General features: G+C 35.0%; 2 protein-coding genes across 4 annotated transcripts; one reads left to right on the forward strand and one right to left on the reverse strand.

Moving 5' to 3' along the window:
- The first annotated feature begins 2 nt into the window (after window positions 1-2).
- On the forward strand, window positions 3-3,077 carry LOC106170215 (3-oxoacyl-[acyl-carrier-protein] synthase, mitochondrial). 3 transcript variants are annotated; one of them, XM_087001718.1, is made up of 5 exons: window positions 3-124; window positions 590-745; window positions 1,216-1,416; window positions 1,593-1,750; window positions 2,236-3,077. In XM_087001718.1, the coding sequence occupies exons 2-5, from the start codon at window positions 619-621 to the stop codon at window positions 3,025-3,027; spliced, it is 1,278 nt and encodes a 425-aa protein (XP_086857844.1). In that variant the 5' UTR covers window positions 3-124; window positions 590-618; the 3' UTR covers window positions 3,028-3,077. The 3 variants fall into 3 exon arrangements, with proteins under 3 accessions (XP_086857844.1, XP_013405442.3, XP_086857845.1); XM_013549988.3 differs by having other exon boundaries at window positions 101-124; window positions 575-745; XM_087001719.1 differs by lacking the exon at window positions 3-124 and adding an exon at window positions 317-331.
- Window positions 3,078-3,346: 269 nt separating this feature from the next.
- On the reverse strand, window positions 3,347-20,606 carry LOC106170212 (kinase suppressor of Ras 2). Its single transcript, XM_013549984.2, has 20 exons — window positions 20,272-20,606; window positions 15,068-15,217; window positions 14,023-14,167; window positions 13,237-13,486; window positions 12,807-12,989; window positions 12,388-12,503; window positions 11,743-11,806; window positions 9,512-9,592; window positions 8,756-8,853; window positions 7,937-8,206; window positions 7,587-7,683; window positions 7,369-7,417; window positions 7,090-7,170; window positions 6,803-6,894; window positions 6,356-6,446; window positions 5,914-6,002; window positions 5,467-5,697; window positions 5,087-5,218; window positions 4,684-4,813; window positions 3,347-4,450 (listed from the first exon to the last, which is right to left on the reverse strand). The coding sequence occupies exons 1-20, from the start codon at window positions 20,428-20,430 to the stop codon at window positions 4,298-4,300; spliced, it is 2,661 nt and encodes an 886-aa protein (XP_013405438.1). The 5' UTR covers window positions 20,431-20,606; the 3' UTR covers window positions 3,347-4,297.
- Window positions 20,607-20,614: the final 8 nt, after the last annotated feature.

Genomic DNA, 20,614 nt, shown 5'->3' on the forward strand with positions numbered 1-20,614 from the left:
GCGTCGGTCGTCACTCAGCAAAACGTAAACTATGTCAGAGCAATTGAGGTCAAAGGTCAGAGGTGATAGCTCCGCAGTGAATGGTTATCATGTGCTGGCCAGTGGAGTAGAACCGTGAAGGGGGGTGGGTATCTATTTACTTCGTTTATTTTTAAATATCTCACACGTGTTTGTAGTTAAAACTATAAGATAAAGTATGTTGTATAAATACAGTTGAGAAAGCTGATTTCAGATTGACTGGCATGCAGTACTTTAGTAAAGATGTTTTTTTAAAAAGTATTTAATCTGATTCTACTGTAATTAGGTACATGTACATGTACTGGTACTACAGGTATTAATTAATCCTGACGTACATTACTTCCTGGACTTGTAGATTGTAGTAACACGGGTGTAAATTACACTAGTACTGCATATCAATATCAATAATAGTATTAGATTTTATTAAAATTCCATTCTTGTAAATAAAATTTATTTTTCTTTTTACTATGAGTTTTGGTGTCTCAGGATCCCATGTCAAACTTCATGATTTGTAATTTAACAGTATATTTTAATGGGCTCATATACTTGATCAAAGCCTTCACCTTTCAAGGAGGACTTGGAAGATTAAGTTAAACAGCCATGCTTCAACCAAGGCGTGTGGTGGTGACGGGTCTGGGTTTGGTGACTTGTCTGGGCTGTGGCACGGCACATGTGTGGGAGAGAGTCATCAAAGGTCACTGTGGCCTGACTAAACTAGATGGCAAAGGCAAGAACCAGTTTTCAATTGTGTCCATTTATTCCTGTTTTCTCCCTGAATTCAAACTGGAGACAAGAAATAGTGTATTTGAAATATTGAAGTACTGCACAGTATATTATAAAAAATATTAAAGTATGTATGAAATACATTGTAAATGTCCCAATGTTACATTAGTTCCAAGTTTCAATTAATAGACTGAAGGTTCAGTTATCAGAAGATATAAGCTATAATTGCTTTTTGATACCTATTTTCTTAAGACAACATTGTTGGTGAAAACCTTTCATTTCTCTAATTGCTGTTCAATGAACCTCTTTGTACAGATCAATTGAAAAGTTTCAACTAGTGAACACCCATGAATCTTAAGACTTCTAAAATGATAATTAAAGTCTATTCAAATTATTGAAAATTAATTCTTGTGTATTGTTGAAATCTAGAGTGATATATCAATATTGATTGATGCTGTTTGCCATTTGGTGTAGAATTTGCAGGTATTCCCAGTCAGGTGGCAGGGCGTGTGCCCATAGGAAGTTGTCCAGGAGAACTGAACCTGGAGGACATTGCTTCCTCTAGAGAAAGGAGATCCATGGCACAGGCTACATTGTATGCTCTAGCAGCAGCTAGTGAGGCCTTGTCAGATGCCAACTGGAAACCAGAGACTGACAAGGAAAGGCAGAGAACAGGTGAATTAAAAGTGAATTGTTATGTATAACAGCATGCAGTAAGTGCAAAGATTAAGTAATGAATACCTAGTGTTAACTTGATAAAAAATCCCAATGACATATAGAAAAATCAAAATTATGATTTTTGTTTAAAGGGATGAAATGGCTCATTAGTCTATGTTATTTTCTATTTTTAGGGGTAGCTGTCGGCGTTGGAATGGTTTCAATGGAAGAAATACATGAGGCTGGAGCTTTACTTTCAGATGGCAAATACAGCAAAATAAAACCTCACTTTATACCCAGAATCTTGGTTAATATGAGTGCTGGACACATTAGTTTGAGGCATGGCTTGAAGGTATGAAAGCCAGTCAGTTATCTTTCCAATATAATATTTTTCCAAGAAAGTATGAAGTAGGCCATGGAGGCAGGATTAAAATATTGCTGTTCAAAAATTTATTTTATTGCTTCAGTAATTGATATTAGAATTTCTATTTTACTATTTGAATGTAGAATTAGTGACTTCATGGTCTCTGTACAGGGGCGGATTTAGGGCGTCTTCTGGGTCTTCCAGAAGACGGTCAGATTTTCAAGTTTACATTGGCGGGTATCTAATTTTTTCTGTCGGAAGACGGTCAAAAATGAAGAACGGATCAGCAAAGATAATTTGGAAGACTGTCAGGAAATAACTCTGAATCCGCCCCTGCTGTACTATATTGGTGTACAAAAAATTATTTTATTGCTTCAACAATAACATAAACATACCCTCATTGATACTATAATTTCTATTTCACTATTTGAATGTAGTATTAGTGACTTCAAAGTCTCTGCTCTCTTTTTCAGGGCCCAAACCATGCAGTGTCCACAGCATGTTCTACTGGACTCCATGCCCTGGGGGATGCTTCCAGGTTTATACAGTATGGGGATGCTGATGTAATGGTGTGTGGGGGGACAGAGGCATCTCTGTACCCCCTAGCTGTAGCAGGGTTTGCCAAAATGAGAGCACTGAGCACCAACTTCAATGACACACCTGCTAAAGCCTCGAGGCCATTTGACAAATCTCGCGATGGTTTTGTAATGTCGGAGGGTGCTGGTATTGTGGTTTTAGAAGACTATGAGCATGCGGTTAACCGAGGAGCTAAAATGTATGCTGAAGTACTTGGATATGGATTATCTGGGGATGCTTACCACATTTCTTCACCTTCCGAAGATGGGACTGGTGCACGCAGCTGCATGGGAAATGCAATAAAGAATGCTAATCTGACACCAAAAGATGTGACATACATTAATGCTCATGCTACTTCAACTCCTCTTGGCGACGCAGTTGAAGCACGGGCCATTTCAGAACTATTTGGACCTGAATGTCAGCACCTCTCGGTTTCATCTTCCAAAGGTGCTATTGGACATTTACTTGGAGCAGCAGGAAGTGTTGAAGCAATTTTAACCATATTGGCAATTAACAAAGGAATACTTCCCCCTACACTGAATCTCGAAGACCCAGAACCAGTGGGGACTTTTAACCATATCAGAGAATCTCAAGACTGGAAACAAGGTCCAGGTCGTAGAATAGCACTTACAAATTCTTTTGGGTTTGGTGGAACAAATTGTAGCCTATGCTTGGGCGAACTTGTATAATATACATTATAAATTCAAATTGCAAAATAAAAAGTTCCTAATGTGTGTAAGCTGGTCTCAAACATTTCACCTTTAAAAACACAACTTTGTGGAATCTTTTCATGCAATTGAAAATTTGGTGGGACATTTTTAAAAAGATTGTTAATAATTTTTAATTAGATTAATTATTTTCAATTAGGGTTACGCAATGTAGTAAAATACATAATCATAATGTACCCATTCAAATGATATTTATGGTGGACATGACACACAGCTCTTCATAGCAGTTAAATAATTTTCTGCTCAAAAAACACTGGATGTTTACTGACAAACATATCCAGAAGTTAAATACAATTTTATTCATGTCATTATTTACAATTATCGTTTGTCCAATATATTATTATATCATAATATTATTGCACTGACATAAACTGATGACGTATGGATGAAGTGGAACATGTACAATTCTTTTTACAGCATGTTACCATACACATAATTTGGATGCAAACAAGCAGGTGTTATCTTACAACAGCACTGTGCAACTTTCACATGCTGAAATGAACAAAACAAATTACAAGATAATGTGGCGTCTAAACGTTGCTCACATAATTAAGAGAAAACTTATAGCACAAGTCTGGTATGTTTTAAAGTAATACGTAAGATGTACAAGTCTGACATGAAGAGTGGACAGATGCACTTGTCATAGGGTGTTCTCAAACTTCTTGGAAGTTTGTGCGAGATGATCTTTACACATCTGCACTAATAAAAAGTTGCCTTACACATACTTAAGACTGAGAGGAAGTTAACGTTTCACACTGGGTGTAAAAGAGAATACAAATTTGTGGCAACTATAAAAAGGTATCAAACTAAAGAGAGAACAGCAGAATTGTCAAAAAATTTGTCATGGTACAAGAATGTTAAGTAAACCAAAATAAAAGCAACTATTTCATTTAAAAACGAACTTTTTATGTTATTACAATACAACAGATGCACTCTTCAACAGCATGCAGACTGCACATCAGCTGCAGCAGTGGTATGGCCGATTCCTTTTAATACTAATTGTAACACTAAGTGTTAAATCCTGTAGTATCACTGAGTGAATCACAGCTTTGTAACAGTAAGGGTTTTGCTCTTCTGGAAAATTCAACCTTTATTCCCTCATCATTGTCTCCCACCATCTGCTGCTTGCTTTTATAAGAGAACTGCACCATCGTATAAATGACTTAAATGAATGGAAAGCCTGTTTCCTAGCCGGATGAGTCTCTTCTCTCAAGTTAACACTTCACTGTATTTAGAATACTGATTCTGCGCTGCGGGAAAGGTGGATAGGATGTGACGGACTTCTTGATAGTGGTTTCTTTGGTAAACGTTCAAGTATCTTTAAGAATCTGACAAACTCCGGTCTCGATTCTGGATTGTAGGACCAGCACTGCATTAATACATCCTAGGAGAGGGAAGACAAGCCAGTCTTAGGATAAACAATAGTACAAGAGAGTAACTGAAGGTTATACATCAGGTTTTTACCTCAATAATCTAAACAACCTGAGCCAAAAATATAGTGCGTTTCATTAAATCAAATCAAATCAAATCATATTTTCTATCAATATATCATATACTAACAAAAAACCCACGTCTTCTTTTATCTAAAGTACATAATGCGACCTTGTCACCACTTACTTTGACGTCTTTGGATGCATTGACGTTCCCAAGAGATTGTTTCATGCCCCTCCCCACCTGCCAAATGATGGACTCTGGGGGCTGATTCTTGAATGGCCATTCACCACAGAACATCTCATACCAAACAGTTCTGAAAAGAATCAATGTTTATTGTCATTTTGATTCCGGTAAGCATTTTTTAAAACTTTTTCTAAAATAAGTAATCATTATATAAAAGTATTTCTAAAATAATTCATGCTCACCAGCTTTATTAACAAGTATCTGCATTTAGCATTTACTTAGAGAAAACAGATCTGAATTGCTTATAGTCAAGAATTGCAAGCCTTTGAAAAACTAGAACACAATCAACTGTAAAAACAACAAGATTTGCCACAGCAACAGCAAGCAGAAATAGTTCACCTACCCAAATGCATACACATCTGAATGCTCTGAGAAAGGCAAATCTTCATTTCTCTCTCCAGCATGTAAGGAACGCATGATCTCTGGGGACAAGTAGCACAACCAACCTGGAGGAATGACAAGGAAGTCCCCCTTCCTGAAACAGAAGATCATGAAAGAGGTAAGATTTGTGTAGTAACTCGTCAATGTATCATAGGGGGAAATTATCTATTCTACATGGATTCTGTTTATATCAAAAAAAGAAAAGATGTGTAACCATTTGGCTTTGGATGAAATAACATGATAAAAGAAAGCAAGAAACCTAGGTAAAGATATCTACATTTATGTTTATGGAAAGTTTTAATTTGTTATATTCCATCCAATGCAAGACACATAACTACTCACCCATTTCCTTGGCACAACCTGGTAACATTAAAGAGACCAAAGTCAGTGATCACAACTTTCCCATTTTCCAGGAAAATATTCTTGGTCTTCAGGTCTTTATGGACAATGCCTCTGTGATGAAGATAGCTCATACCCTGAACTATCTGAGATGAGATGATAACTATTCTATTCATGGTGAATTTTTCTTTCCTCATGTGGATATGAGTATAGAGAGTATATCCTTTCAGAATACTGAAAAAATTGAAAAAAGATTTAACTTATTGTAAAATCAGTTAATCACAACTCAAAATTATGTCGTTTTTAAAAAAATACAATAGTAATAATAAAAATCTAGTGATAAATATATCATCACCATCAAATTAAAACAGAAATCAATATAGATAAAACTTCTTGCAATTGTAACACTTCATCTAAAATCATAACTTGTTGGCAGTGAATGAATGTTACCTTGTTACAATGGCTAAGTGCGGAGGCTTCATGCAAGCACCCATGAATAATACTAAATTGTCATGCCTAGTTTTTCTCAGCATTGCCACCTGGAAATTAACAATCATATCCAAACTATGTTTGCAGATAAATATTTCACATATTTAAAACCAAGGATTTATCTGGATGATCTTTTATGTCAACAGTACATTTCGTTGTTCTTCCAACACAAAAGGCATAAGCTTTTTTAAAGTTTAATGCAAACTCATATTTTTAAGAAACTTACAAAGTGTGCCAATTAATTTAATAAACTAAGTATTTTTAATGGTACATTAGAATTTTTAGTCAAATTTATTGGCCTTTTTTAAAGTGCCAGTAATTTTCAAATTTAAATAATTTTTATAAGGAGAATAGAAACATCACTGGATGTGCCATATAGAAATTCATCACAAATATCACCTACCTCCATTTTGAATGCTGATAACTGTGCTTGATTGTCTGCATTAGGGTCCATGTTTAACATTTTGATTGCTACTTCTCCATGCCAATGACCCCTGAAAAAGACATTGTGATCCTAATTAGTCTGTACTACAAGGAATGGGATCATGAGCCTTGTGTCAAGGATATTGGGGGGTGGGGGGGGGGGGGTGGGGGTGGGGGGTGGAGAATACATTACCAAGCAATAAGAAATCATCTCTTTACAATCTTAACACATTCTGGACACACTTGACCTTTAAAACCACAAGAATTTCAAAATAAATTCTATGACAGGTGTGGATTTTGTGGAATTCTGAATGAGATAGAGCTTGTCATTCGCTGCTTTTTTAAAAGACACATGCACCAACATAAAAAATATTGTTCGACAATTGTCAAAATCAATTTGAACTTATTTCTAAACAAGCAAACTTACTTGTATACAGTTCCAAACCTTCCATGACCTATTATATCACCCCTTGTTAAGTCTTCATAAGGGATGTCCCATTCTTTTATCTGAACAGATATCTGAAAACAAAAACAGTACACTGTCAAGACCCAGTCTGTCAACAATTGATTAGAACATGACATGTATCTGAATTTGTAATATACAAAAGATGTCTTAATGTAACAGATCTTGATCTTACTGAATTGTGGTCTAAAACACATATTAAAGAAAGCAAGCAACTACTTCAGTAAAATGTTTTAGTAATATTAACTTACACTTAAAGCCCGATGCAGCAGGGCATCATCTTGACTGTCTATGGAATCTGTGCGGTCAGGAATTATTTTTTCTGAATTACTCTGAAAAAAAATCGTATTATTTAATCAATATTTTCACACACACACACACACACACACACACACACACACACACACACACAGTATGGTATTCATAAAAAATTTCAGACATAAAGAAGTTACCCAATACTTCATTTGATCTTTTTCACTTCTAATCTCAGATTAGTAGCATTCAGTATTATTATACAGAAAAGTACTTACTGTTATTGTTTTGTCACTGTCATTTGACGTGTTGGTATTTATAACATCTCTGAAAACAAATAAAATATTACCCATCAGTTAACTACCTCTGGAGAAAGGTATTTTAGAATTTATTGGTTGGAGGTCTCTATCCTTCTAAATTCATTTGAGAGAGAGAGAGAGAGAGAGAGATCAGCAATGTAACTATGTCATTCAAGTTTGCTAATAAAAATACTTACGCATTGTGGTTATCATTCACCCTAGGTTCAAAGCCATTGTATGTATTCAGATAGCCACTTGTTGTAGAACTTACAATGCTGCTATTATCATTTGTTTCTAAAGGGAAAAACAAAACAAGCCAATAAATATTTCATTAAGTTGGTGATTCACACAGGTTCATGACACACTCAAAATTTACATTTCACCTGCTGCACTGCACACACATTTTGTTTATCTCATGCTTTCCCTAAACTGCCCATCAATTCACCTATCAAATTCAGGATCTATGCTTCCCAATTTTATCTTTCCTCCTCTTGCATTTATATTATGCAAATCAACCCTGACTGTAACCATGGTAACATCCACGTACCTGGAAACTGGAACTCTGTGACCCTGATCACTGGAGAGTTGGGTCCTGCTGGGGTGGGTGGGGTCATACTGGTGGATGTGGATGAGGGGTTGGTGATCAGCGCGGGGGATGAGGGGGTGGATGAGCTACAGGAGGAGGGGTTTGAGCTGGAGTCTGGCACTGAAACAAAGGTGGGGACAGACTGGACAGGCTTCATCTTGTTGTTACTTTCGTGGTTGTGGTTGTTGCCTGATAGGTCCATCACATGTCTTGGAGAAGCTGGTGACCCGCCTGAAACAACAACATTTAAAATCTGGGTTAAGCTCACCGCACATTTTGTTATCATCTAATCACAAAAATAGTTATCTCCAGTTGGAAAATAACAATGGAAATGCACTTATCACCTGTTCTACTTTTTCCATTTTATCTCATATATATAATAAAGTGGAAAATTATCTTTTTTTTGTGGTTGGTTTCAAGAAATTTATCAATAAAAATGTAATGAGCATATTTACCTTTGGTTGTTTCATTTTTAAAACAATTTGTATTTCATTCCATTTCATTTTTTTCTCTATGTTTAAAATATTATCTGCTTTACAGCTTTGATTTACTATGTGTGAGATACATCCTAACTAAATACCATTTATATCAAACTAAAAGAAAAAAGAGCTTAAGTCAGTGAATGTGAATATAAATTTTTTTGCTCAAGCAAAATTAATCCAAAGAATGGAATCAAATCAACTGCTACCCAAAGGTGACAAAATAATTAAGGTCAATCATTTTAGTTATATGGGAAATTTCACTGGCATACATGAACGGTGGTGAAGTTTCCTGACTTACCATCTTGTCTAATGAATTCTAAGTACTTATATAAGAACTCGTCCGGTAGTCCACATGCTGGGGCAGCTTTGGTAGCACACTCTCTATGGAATTTTTTCCTAGGATATGAAATAAAATTAGATTCTTTCATAGAAGTCTCTAAAAAACACTAATGACAGATTGAATATCATTTTCCAATTTTTTTTTACTTCAACAAAATTTTGTTATAAATAGTGATAAAAGACAAAGCTGGGATAAAATTTTTTTAATCAAGTTTAACTTCTTCAAATTAATAAAATTGCAAGTTATTTTTATTTGTTAAGCTTAATGTTACTTTATATATAAAGAATCATTTTACATCATATTATAAAATAACTACACTATACATTTTGCCAGCATAACATTTTACGTACTCAAGATGACATAATATCTGATAATTTTGAGAAAGGATAGCTTGTTCTCTGAAGCAATTTCTAGGAGAAGACATATAGTGATACATTTATGTACAAAAGAAATTCAGAACCCAACTTCAATGAAATATGTGAAGATAATGCAGACAGTGGTTGGTGTTCACAAATGTTTGCTTTTCATCACAAATTTCAAAATAAAAATGTATGCAATTTCGTTCATTTTGTTGGTTAATATCCTCACACATTAAATAAATCTGTTCTAATGTGTGATGTGCCTGTACCATGTTTAATACCCATTTATATTTCAACTTGACCCCCACAAACTGCTGCAGAGAACAAGATTGCACACACAAAGGTGTCCACTTACTTGCAATATTTACACACTTTTCCTCTAAACACATGTTTACTGCAGTAATCACAATCTCCGAATATAAGTTTACTGCTGAATCTATGCAGAAAAACATACAAAGCATATGGTGAACAGGTGAGTTATACAGAAAAAGGGTAAGTTACCATATATATCCTACTACATCTAAAAACTGAGAACTCAGAAAGGCCTTGTGGTAAAAAGTGGTAAGGTTATATACCCACAAATATATTATTTTGTCACCTTGAAGTTATTTCTTTCATTTATTTATCAATCTATCATGTCTGTCATCTGGCATATACTAAGGGACTATGTTGACCAACAAATTGATAAAAGGTGGGTATGTCATTTGACTTAATAGCTAAGGTACCAGTTTTATCTGTCAGAAAGCTATTTTCAACATAATTCAAAATTTCTTATAGAATGTAGACAGCTATCATTTTGGAGGCCAACTCCACAACCGCTTAGACCTAAATTACCACAAACTGCACTTGATGCAAAAGCTATGAAAATTAATCCAGTGACACAGATTTTGATTTGACATCTGGTTACCTGATGTTAGGCAATTTTATTTACAAAGGTTCATTTAAAATTCATCATTTAAAATTCATTTTTTTTTATAAGGAAGTAATTTTCATAAAATCAGTTGCACCATTACAAACATAGTTCTCATGTTCCTATTTGTTCTTAGATATTTTTTGACAAGCTGAGACAACAGAGAACATCAAGAAGCCAAAAACAGCACCTTCAACCCCCCCCCCCAAAAAAAAAACTGCCAATATATGATGTCATCAGAAACTTGACTATGCTTTTATGTGAAAACTTGCCATGTCCATAAAATATTATATGATAATACATTAACAACCAGTTTATACAAATATATTTTTACCTTGTTTTGTCTAAGAGGGTATATAACCTTAAGCAGATTGGAATACTTGATTCAAATTCAGATCATTGGAGAAAAAAATATTTGACTGAAAAAACAAATCTGAGTACTCAGTTATCAGAAGTATTTAACAGTGCAGTATTAGGGTTCACAAACTGCTTGGCTTTCACTAACAGAATTTCAGTTTTAGGCAAATAGCAACTTAATCATGGCTTAACTATTTTCATTCAAAATTAAACATAATTTGTCTTTTTTTGTCATTTTCTTCACTATAATTATTTATTCATTGGATCAAAATGCATATGTTAGTTTCAGCCCAGCATTGTATGTAACCCTACATATATGGCTTTAGAAAGTGATTCACTATTTGTGAACATCATCAAAAGAAGGTGAAACGATGACCTTTGCTATGAAAATAAACAGTTCATTTCAAGAGACACCAATTTCTGGAAGAAACAAAAAAGATCTCCGAGTCCCTAAAGGCTGTTAGATTAATACGTATAGTTGTTTAATGATACAGATCCAAAATAGGAGTAGAATATAATCATGCATTAATTCTAATATACAAAAGAGAGGGTTTAGAGAAACAAAGCAAGGGATATGCTCATAGCCACATTGCTTCTATGAAATTAAACCAGTGTCTGCACAAACAATTATCAAGTATACATGCACCACATTGATATTGCACATTGGCACTGCCCAACTTTCACCAAGCTGGCAAAACGGATCTTCTTACTTGCAGTTTTTACATTTATATCCACGAAAAAGTGGCCGATAACAGTAGTCACAGCTACTGCTAGTTAACTTAAACATGTTAGTAAACCTTGGCAGCAGTTGAAAAAGAAAGACTTTTCATTACTGACTAGACAATAATCCCCACAACCAACATCTTTCTCACTATTTCATGCACTGACAAAAAATAGCTATTAATATAGTAATGGGTAAATCTAAGTCATGTCATGCCTTTCTTCATTATCACTGATAGCTAATAATAATTATCAGCTTTAGGCAACAAAATTGTGTACATCCTAGAGTAAAATCCAAAACATGCAAGTGCAAAATGAAAACTTTTTTATGTTTAAGACCATAACAAACTAATTTTGTTTTCTTTTTTTCAACAACATTCATCAGGTTGTCTCAAACAAACACAGCTTAAATGAACTTATAAAAGTAAATAATAAATGAACAACAATAATACACTGCACTGAATTAAGGATTATATAACAGATCTATAAATTTTAACATACACCTTAATCTTGTTAACTTATAGTTAAAACTTTTTTTAGCTTAAAGTTATATATATTGAATAAACAAACATATATAAAAATTTTGCCATTCATTTTACCTGTGGTTGATAGAATGTAACATACTCCTTGCAGTTTTAGGGGACTTTTGCACCATGAGAGTATCTGGAAAAAGAGGTGATTAAATTGTTGTATTCATTAAAAAACAATATATATATTATTATATAATATTTAACAACACAATCGGGACAATGAGGTACAGTTCTCGCAGACAATTTTACTCTAGGAGGGTGTCTGCTTTTAACCTGATGCTTTGGGTTAATAAGGATTCATAACATGCAGGCAACATGAGTGAGAATTACCTGACTTTTGTAGTGTATCTCCTATACTATTTTGTTGTATTGCATGTACAATTACAAATTAATATGTAAATCTGTATGTAAACTGCACCTGTAAACCCTACTGAGACACATCTGCGGTGGGGCATATAAGAAGCGAACTTTACTTTTACTTTACTATGAAATAAAGTAGTTGTATTACAATCAAAGATGGTTTCGTCTTAATTAATTTGCAAATTAAAATCCACAATCATAATCAACAATAAGATTTCAATATATGTATAAGAACATCCAATATGTTTGTGTACATAAATGGTGATTCATATGGGAACAAAACGTAATCAAGCTGCTCTGATTCAGGGTACTTGGGATTGGTGCCTTCAATTATTAAAGACCAGACAGACATACCTGCTCTATTTGTCCCTCCACTTTCTCCACTGTCTGTGGACATACGGCGGCCATCATAAATGGTGTCATGGCTGCCATGCAGGTTTAAATTAATTGGCTTCTTCTTAGTTGTAGATCTTTGAAACAAAATTTATATGTCAAATTTAATATCTAAAAGCAGATGTTTTCACCAATGTTAAACACTAGAAATACTATTTCAGACGATGACCTTAAATAAATTCAGTTATGTACAAGACTAAATGATAAAGATTAACATTTAATGATGACATATAATGCATCTTTAACTATAGCTAAAATATGCAAAACTGAAATAAATAAATAATACCAATATTGTGACTACATATATACCAAAGAACTACAGACCTTACATTTCAAGTACCAGGTAGTAAACTGTATAAAAATTCACATCTGGAACTTACTTGCTACTTTTCTGTTCTGTTACTCTATTTGCCAATTGCGACTCATGTGATTTGCTTTTAGTCAGGGGAAATTCAGGTAGTATGATGTGGTGTCTCTTCAATGGAGGTGGAGTGCCTGTCGGGTGAATCTTTGGCTTAGACTGCCTGCCCAATGGAGGTGTCGGTGGTGGTGTTAATCTTCTTCTGGATTTTGGAAAATAAAATCTAGATGAATCTAATGGCAGTCAAATAGTTCAAGTATCTGTCATGAATGAATATTTTATTGCTAGTTTCACATGTACACTTTAACTCTATTTTTAATAATTTGGATGATAATCTCAAGAACAAAGTGGTCATCTTCTAAATTTTCTGTATGCCCCTAGCATAATCCATGACCAAAGACCAAAATTCTCATGTGGTATTAAGAGAGTATCACTTAAAGAGCACTTACCTGTCTGGTGATGGATGAGGACCAGGTGAGTTAGGTGTGCTGTGAGATGGGGTGGAGTCACTGGAATGTCTGTCAAGAACTGTGTTTGGTGGCAGAGATGACGTGGAAGGCCTGCTGGTGGGCTTGGGGTGGATCTCGGGTTGTTCTTCTTCCCGCTCTTTCTCCTGCTCTGTGGTGGGGGTGCTGGAGCCAGAGGGTTCCCAGTGGAAATCATCACTGCCACCTGGCTTCTCACCATGGGTCTGGCGATCTGAAGGAAGATGACAGAGGTCAATGACCGACTCTGCTTTTTGTGAAAAGGGGCATCTGCACTCCAGAGTTGTATCATGGGAGCACGACCTGTGTACCCTTATGAACATGACAAACACCTATTCCACATTAATTGGCTGGACATATAGATCATTTTGTGTGCAAAACATGACAGTCGCAGTTTTACAAGCAGCTAACACAATCCATTGGCTTGACGTATCCCAACCACTGTTGCAGGGCTTCGATTAATAAAATTTGGGTAACATTTACTCATTCATTACCAACAAAATTACTTCTTTACAGTAATTCAAGTGTTTGTGCACCTATGTGGTGCAGTACTTTGTTACCAATCAAAGAAGGAAGTTGTCATGCCTTTTGACCAACTCTGATTTTTGGGAAAAGATGCACCTGCACATGCTCACACAGACATGTATCAACTGAGACAGAGTAATCAACTGTTGACAAAATTTTTTGTAATATTCTAGTCTATTTGTTGCAAAGATGTATGTGAAATCTTAGAATTGTGTCACCTATTACCTAAACAGATCTTCAGTTTACACAAAGCCTTGTTAAGTCTGCTGGTCTCATCAAACCCTCCTTTATATCTCTGCAGCATATCTGTTACTTGGTCAGGGCTCATTTCTAACAGCTTCTCCACTGTTGCACTCTCTGTGAGGATGCCCTGAAAATATGATTTAGATCTTATAGAATGCTTTGGTTAAAGTGAAGAAATCATACATCTTTTTTTTTCACTGGTTTCGCTCTTGCTTGAAAAGTAAAAATTTTAAGTGTTTGGCACATTTTCTGGTCAACCTTTATGGTAACTTGTGTGGTCACTTTGATATTTTAATTTAATCAAGATATCCTGTAATAATGTGAACAAAAAGCTTAATCAATGGCAAAGAGAAAATTCTATTATGTTTCAATTAGGCTGATATGGATGCTTCAAATGGAATACCTGCATGGAAAAAAATATGACATGACTTCACTTAAATAAAAACATTATGCATCTTTTAAACATTACAGTGCAATACACTGACAATAGAGGTCCCAGGCACACTACGTACAAATATTTAATACTGTACATAAAAATCAAAACATTCTTTATTTGTTATAAAACAGATATTAAAATAATCATGAGGTATCCGACATGAGGGTAGTAAAAAAGTTCACATTGACCAACATATTCTAATGGCATTGAATAATTGTTTTTGCAGGTGTCATATCTGAACGTATTTGTCTGCTATCAGTCTAATACCAAAAACTACAGCTGTTAATTCAATGTGTATTGCAAAAGACAAGACTTTCATAAGTAACCCAGAATCTGACAGCATTGGTTTTTGCTTAGAGCAAGCAGCATACACACATTTCCCAATTATTACACAGAATACTAGAAGATTGTTTAAAGTGAAAGTGAAATACAGAACAGAAGATTGTACTTGACCGCCATATCAAACTGCAAATTTAGGTGGGAATCATTTTTTAAATTGACTGCAGAGAAGTCCTGTAAAAGCCATTAAATAATAAGCTTCACACTGAGAATTTTCCTCTGGACCATATATCTTCAGTTTATAATTCTAACCTTAGTGACCTCCTCCTTCAGTCCCACTATCTCCAACCAGCTGGCTGTGTTGGGGTACTTGGTGAGCGTCCCTGGCAATACCCCATTATTGGCTGCCCGAGCTCGCTGAATATGGATCAACTGATTGGTGAAGTAGGTGATCAGTTTCGTCTGAAATTAAATTCAAGATTTTACATAGAGATATAACAATATCACTTCAATCACTTATTATAATCATGTCACCTTGTAAAATTTAATTCATCACAGACTGTGACTAAGATCTCCAAGAGATTTGCAGGTTGTCCAGGTGATTCCCTATACTATAGCCATTAGAAATAATATAATCGCCAAACAGAACAAAAATGTGTAGTTCTTTTTTTTCAAGGTGGTATAAATAATATGACTGAGCTGAATTATTTTGCAATCTTGTGATATACATGTAAAATAACCAAATAAACAACTGAAAAAGAAAGCTACAAGTAACAACTGGAACATAAATCTGGCAATAACAGATAAACTAAAGGAAAAGCAATATGTACAAAGTTCAAGTTATCTGCCTTACTAATTAAGTCACTTATTCTGATCCTTTTGGCAGTAAAGTTGATCAAAAGATGATCAAATGCAAACTTTCCAACCACTTTATTTTATTTCATTGTGTTTTGTTGCTTTTATAAACTGGTACTTTGATAAATATACAATGATCACAGTAATATTCTTGACACCTTCATTTTAATTTGGTTTCTCATTGTTACCTTTTAAAAGATTTTTTACACACCTTATAAAACCAATTCTTTAAAGACTCAAACACCTTTCTTTTTTTCAAAAATGGGACAGAATAAGTGTAACACTCTATCTGTATACTAACAACTGCTCTGTCTGCCTACAAAAACACTTCCAAAAACATTCCAAAATAGTTCATCCTCTCCCAGCCCCCCTCTCCTGCTGTGTTCCCACAGTTGTACAAAGTCATGTAGACTTTCACCAACCACTTAGACATGAAGGCCAGAAATTCCTGGTAAAAAACCCTTGAAGCAATAAGCAATGCAATTGTTATGCATGTCAAATATGTGTCAAATTTGACCCCCTGTCCTTTGATGTTATTGTTTTTGTGTAGTGGTGCGCAACAAGAAATCTTTCTACCACTGCCACACTTGAAAACAATCTGTGTTGTAGCTGATTAAAAAGAGTTTGTCTCTGAAAATATGACCTTTGTTCATGTTTGAATACAATGCCCATAATATGCATAACTGCTCTGAATGACAAAAGTTGATATTCAACAATGCGATCCAAATTTCATAAATGTATACAATTAAAAATACCACATGTCAGTATAAAATGCCACATGCAATCACTCAATAGTTTCAAATATGATATAAAGGCCCATGTCTAGTTGAGATAAGTTGACCGAACTTAGACTATGAGCGGATTCTCAACGAATTGAGCCAGGCTTTACAAAGCCGGTGACCTAAAAATGGCAGACGTACATGAAAGAAAACCGCCTAATCTTTTAATAGTCTCTCCGCCTCCCCACACGTCGTCCCTGCGGGATACAGTAATTAAATCTCGGCTCCGTTCGCCATGCGGAAGCTACCTGAGAAATATTAAGTGCGCATGCTCATCAGTTAAACTCGTGGTGAAGAAAGCATGGCGGCTGAAGGCGTTCGAAGGAAAAAAGCTCTTCTGTTTTATTATCTGTCAAAACAGAGACGAAAAAGGAATGAATTGGCTCGTAGAGCAGCAACGAATCGACTATCTACGGAGATAATATCACCAGAGATATTCACAGAACTACCCAGCCCCAGTAGACGTAGTTGGAGGTTGGAGCCGAGATTTAATTACTGTACCCCGCAGGGACGACGTGTGGGGAGGCGGAGAGACTATTAAAAGATTAGGCGGTTTTTCTTTCATGTACGTCTGCCATTTTTAGGTCACCGGCTTTGTAAAGCCTGGCTCAATTCGTTGAGAATCCGCTCTATACTTGCTACGCTATGAGGGCAAGTTTCCAGTGTAGATAGGTCAACCTAACTTCATGCTTCTTAATTTTTCAATTTATTTAGTTGATAACGAATCATGAGACAGTGAAATAGATGTTTTAATCCCAATTCACTCATGACAAAAGTATAATTGCTTCATCCGTAAGCAATCCATTTTTTCTGTGATGGTCCTTATTGTCCTTTTATGCATGATAAATCACATGTAATAATAATTACTTAAACTATTAACATAGTTTTATATTTTCAGACATGTACATAGTAATTCAGTTGCAATACAAAACAGCAAAGAGCTCCATGTTATGACTTCAGTTGTTGTGAAATCAACAACCCAGATTTAGCCCTAAGTGCATTGTTCCACTTCTAGACATGCAGTACAAAACAGCAGTAGGCTACTCAATTTGGAATTCTTCCAAAATATTTACCTGATTACCTTTATATCTAGGGGCTGAATGTATGTGTGGGGCCTACAGAGAAGAATGACTGTATACCATATCATTCCAATGTTTTCAACTGATGTACAAAGTACAGAGCTTTGAAATACTTAGGAAGCAAATGGACTATCCATTCACTGCTATCTGAAAGCATCACTAGGTCTTTCCAAATAAGAAACAAACATGTATAAGAAAGCAATTAAAACATTTACCCCAAAAAATTACACACCAACACAACTGACCAAAAAGATACTGTCCCTCTAAAGGAACATTATAAGAGATTATCATCATCCAGGCTCATCCTTCACATAAACTTTTTTTTCAATAATCCAAGGGCATGTTACACCTTATTCAGTTAAGAAATAAGTGTCACCTGTCCAAGAATGACTTTTTTGCATGATGTGAAATGCATGAAAGTTTGTGCAGTTTAAAAAAAAATCTAGAAAACTGCTGAGTTTAGTATATTTGCCCTGCCATAATATATTAATGATTATTAAAATAGTTATCCAGCCAAAAAAGAAATACTGATGACCCCTCCCCCCTTAAAAAACGTGCTTATATTTCTCAAGCAGAAGAAAACAGAGCGTGTGACAAAATTTTGATGCATCCCCAATGAAACTATCGCTCAACAAAGATCGTTCCATACTGTGGGGACTCTTTGTTAAGTACAACCAGATTAACTGAATGACATGCCCCCTCAAGCAACTATGGGGAGATAAACTTTTGTGTGATTTTGGTCGCATTTAAAACGAGGTGAAAAAATTTTCAAAGTTAAGTGCACATGAAAGTTAATCACCCCTAAATGCTTCAGATGTGTCATTCACCTGATTGCATTCAGCGAGAGTCCTTGCAGAGTTGGATTGATCTGTGCAGAATGACAGTTTCTCTGGGAACGAATCGTAAGAAACAAACTAAGGACATCTGTTCATGTGTTGCTCCAAAAATAAAGTCCTAATTCTACATATTAAAATGTGAGCAAACTTTTTTATTTCTTTTTTTAATAAGTTCTACTGATGAAAATTGAAGAAGGGCATAGTGGCTTACTGCGACCTCTTCTTGCTCCCAGCTGTAAATTCCTAACTGCTAGCTTTTTAAGTCATTGTGCACCACAAATTAGTTACTAGTTATCAATAATAATGCCAACATACAAAAAATTGGATGAGTTGATAACTAATTACTGATAACATATTTTTAAACATCCTGGGACAATATATAAATAAATACCCTATGGAAATGGTGCACAATATGTAGGACCACAAGTGATAAACACAATAAAAATATATGCCAGGTAACTAACAGCGTAAATCCAGGCACTCACAGACATGTATCACTTGCATGATATGCATCACAATAAATTACAGGCCTCTCCACAAAAATACTCTGAAAAGTGACTGTTGTCAAAACCCTATATTTCTCCACACCCAACATGTTTTGCTGTAGATCTGTAATATTTCAGGAAGTCTCATGTGTCTATTAATTTATCTTTGAGTCAAAAAGTCAAAGAAAATGCTATTAATAGATTGGTGTTTACACTGACGCCTAATTTTAGATCTTGCATATATCTATACAGGGTATTCTGCTGCAATTTAGCCAAATAAATGAGAAGAGAAATGCAAGTGTAGAACTCTCATTTTATGTAGGTAAGTTTTTCCTAAACTAAGATCGTCTAAACTGCATTACATGTAAAAATTATCTTACTTTGATATACATTCAAGAGACACAGCTAATTTAGTTTTACTACAGAAAAATGGTTTCTATTACCTAAATTTTAAGCTGTTTCTGTGGTTTGAAATGTATCAAAATTATAAAAGTTTATTTTCAAATTTCAGGTGAATGTCAAGGCTTCAATTTCATTAACTTGCCTTTAGAACACTCGAGTTTTGGTGATCAATCACATTCAGAAATAAGGAGCGATGAAAACTGATTCCATATTATTTGAAGAAAGTTAGTTATACAATATCACTGAGCTTATTACAAAATTCAGAAGCAAATCTTCAATGAATTCTTAACTGCAATTCCAGAAATTAAAAAAAATCTAGCCCTCCTCATAACAAAGAGCTATTTTCATCTTACCAGCACAGGGATGCTTGAATTTTCAGTTGCCTAGTGTCAGATGTAGTATAGACAGACACCGAAAGTGTTATCAATAAAGGTAGAGAAAAATCAACTCTGAATAACTTCAATGTGTGAAACCTTGCAGCATTTTTCAAATCTTAAATGACAGACCTGTATTGTCATTAAAATGGTTAAGTGATTTTTATAATAATTCATAAAATAATAAAAAGCATTTTATGACTATTCAAGATGGGTGCCTACTTGAACACAGAAGTAGTTTTTTGCATTTCTTTGATGTAATCTTGCCTGGTATCACATCATTGTTGAAAACGTCCTGGTAATGCTGCTTCCTTATGACTCAAATGAAAAGTGCAACTCTTCCTTGTATTTCAGTGCCTTCATCCAAGTGCAAATGTACCAATCTTACAACATGACGAAGTAACATTTCTGTTAAAATCACATAATTTTGGGCAGATTGGACACTTGGGTAATTTGACAAAAGTAAGATCTCCATGTGAACTTTTTGGTGATAATCCAAGAATTATAAACTCTATTAATCTCAATGTATACCTTAATCTTATTCAATAAGGTCCCTTAATAGCATTACATAACAAAGAAATTATGTAAAGAAAACACAGAAAAAATATAAAAACAAAATTGAATAGAGATGTTAAAAAACTTGATGCACAGAAGCGGAGGGGATTGTCAAATCAAGTATCGTTTGGCCAAAATATTGTCTACCAACCTCTGCACCACGTATTTCTTGCTGCGTGATTTCCTCTGTAGTTGCACATTGTGTTCTAAGACCACGCAAATGTTTCGCCGTGTAGTCGATCATACTCTGTGCAATAGAACAAGTCCTCTCTGCCCTTTTGATAGGGTCTTCTTCACTGACTGAAGACATCACGTAATCTTTTCAGCATCAAAGTGTATCTTCCACATACATCATACCATGCATCGTATTTTGCTGTTTGCAAACTCAGATTTACGCCGTCTATTTTGGTAAACATTAGTCATATTTTCCTTGGGAGTGAATCAACACATCGGCCATATTGTGTTTTTCTTCTCGTACAATATGCGCGAAAAAG

This window comes from Lingula anatina, chromosome 1 (genome assembly GCF_051362555.1).
Source record: "Lingula anatina isolate TDL-2025a chromosome 1, LinAna3.0, whole genome shotgun sequence".
NCBI lineage: Eukaryota > Metazoa > Brachiopoda > Lingulata > Lingulida > Lingulidae > Lingula > Lingula anatina.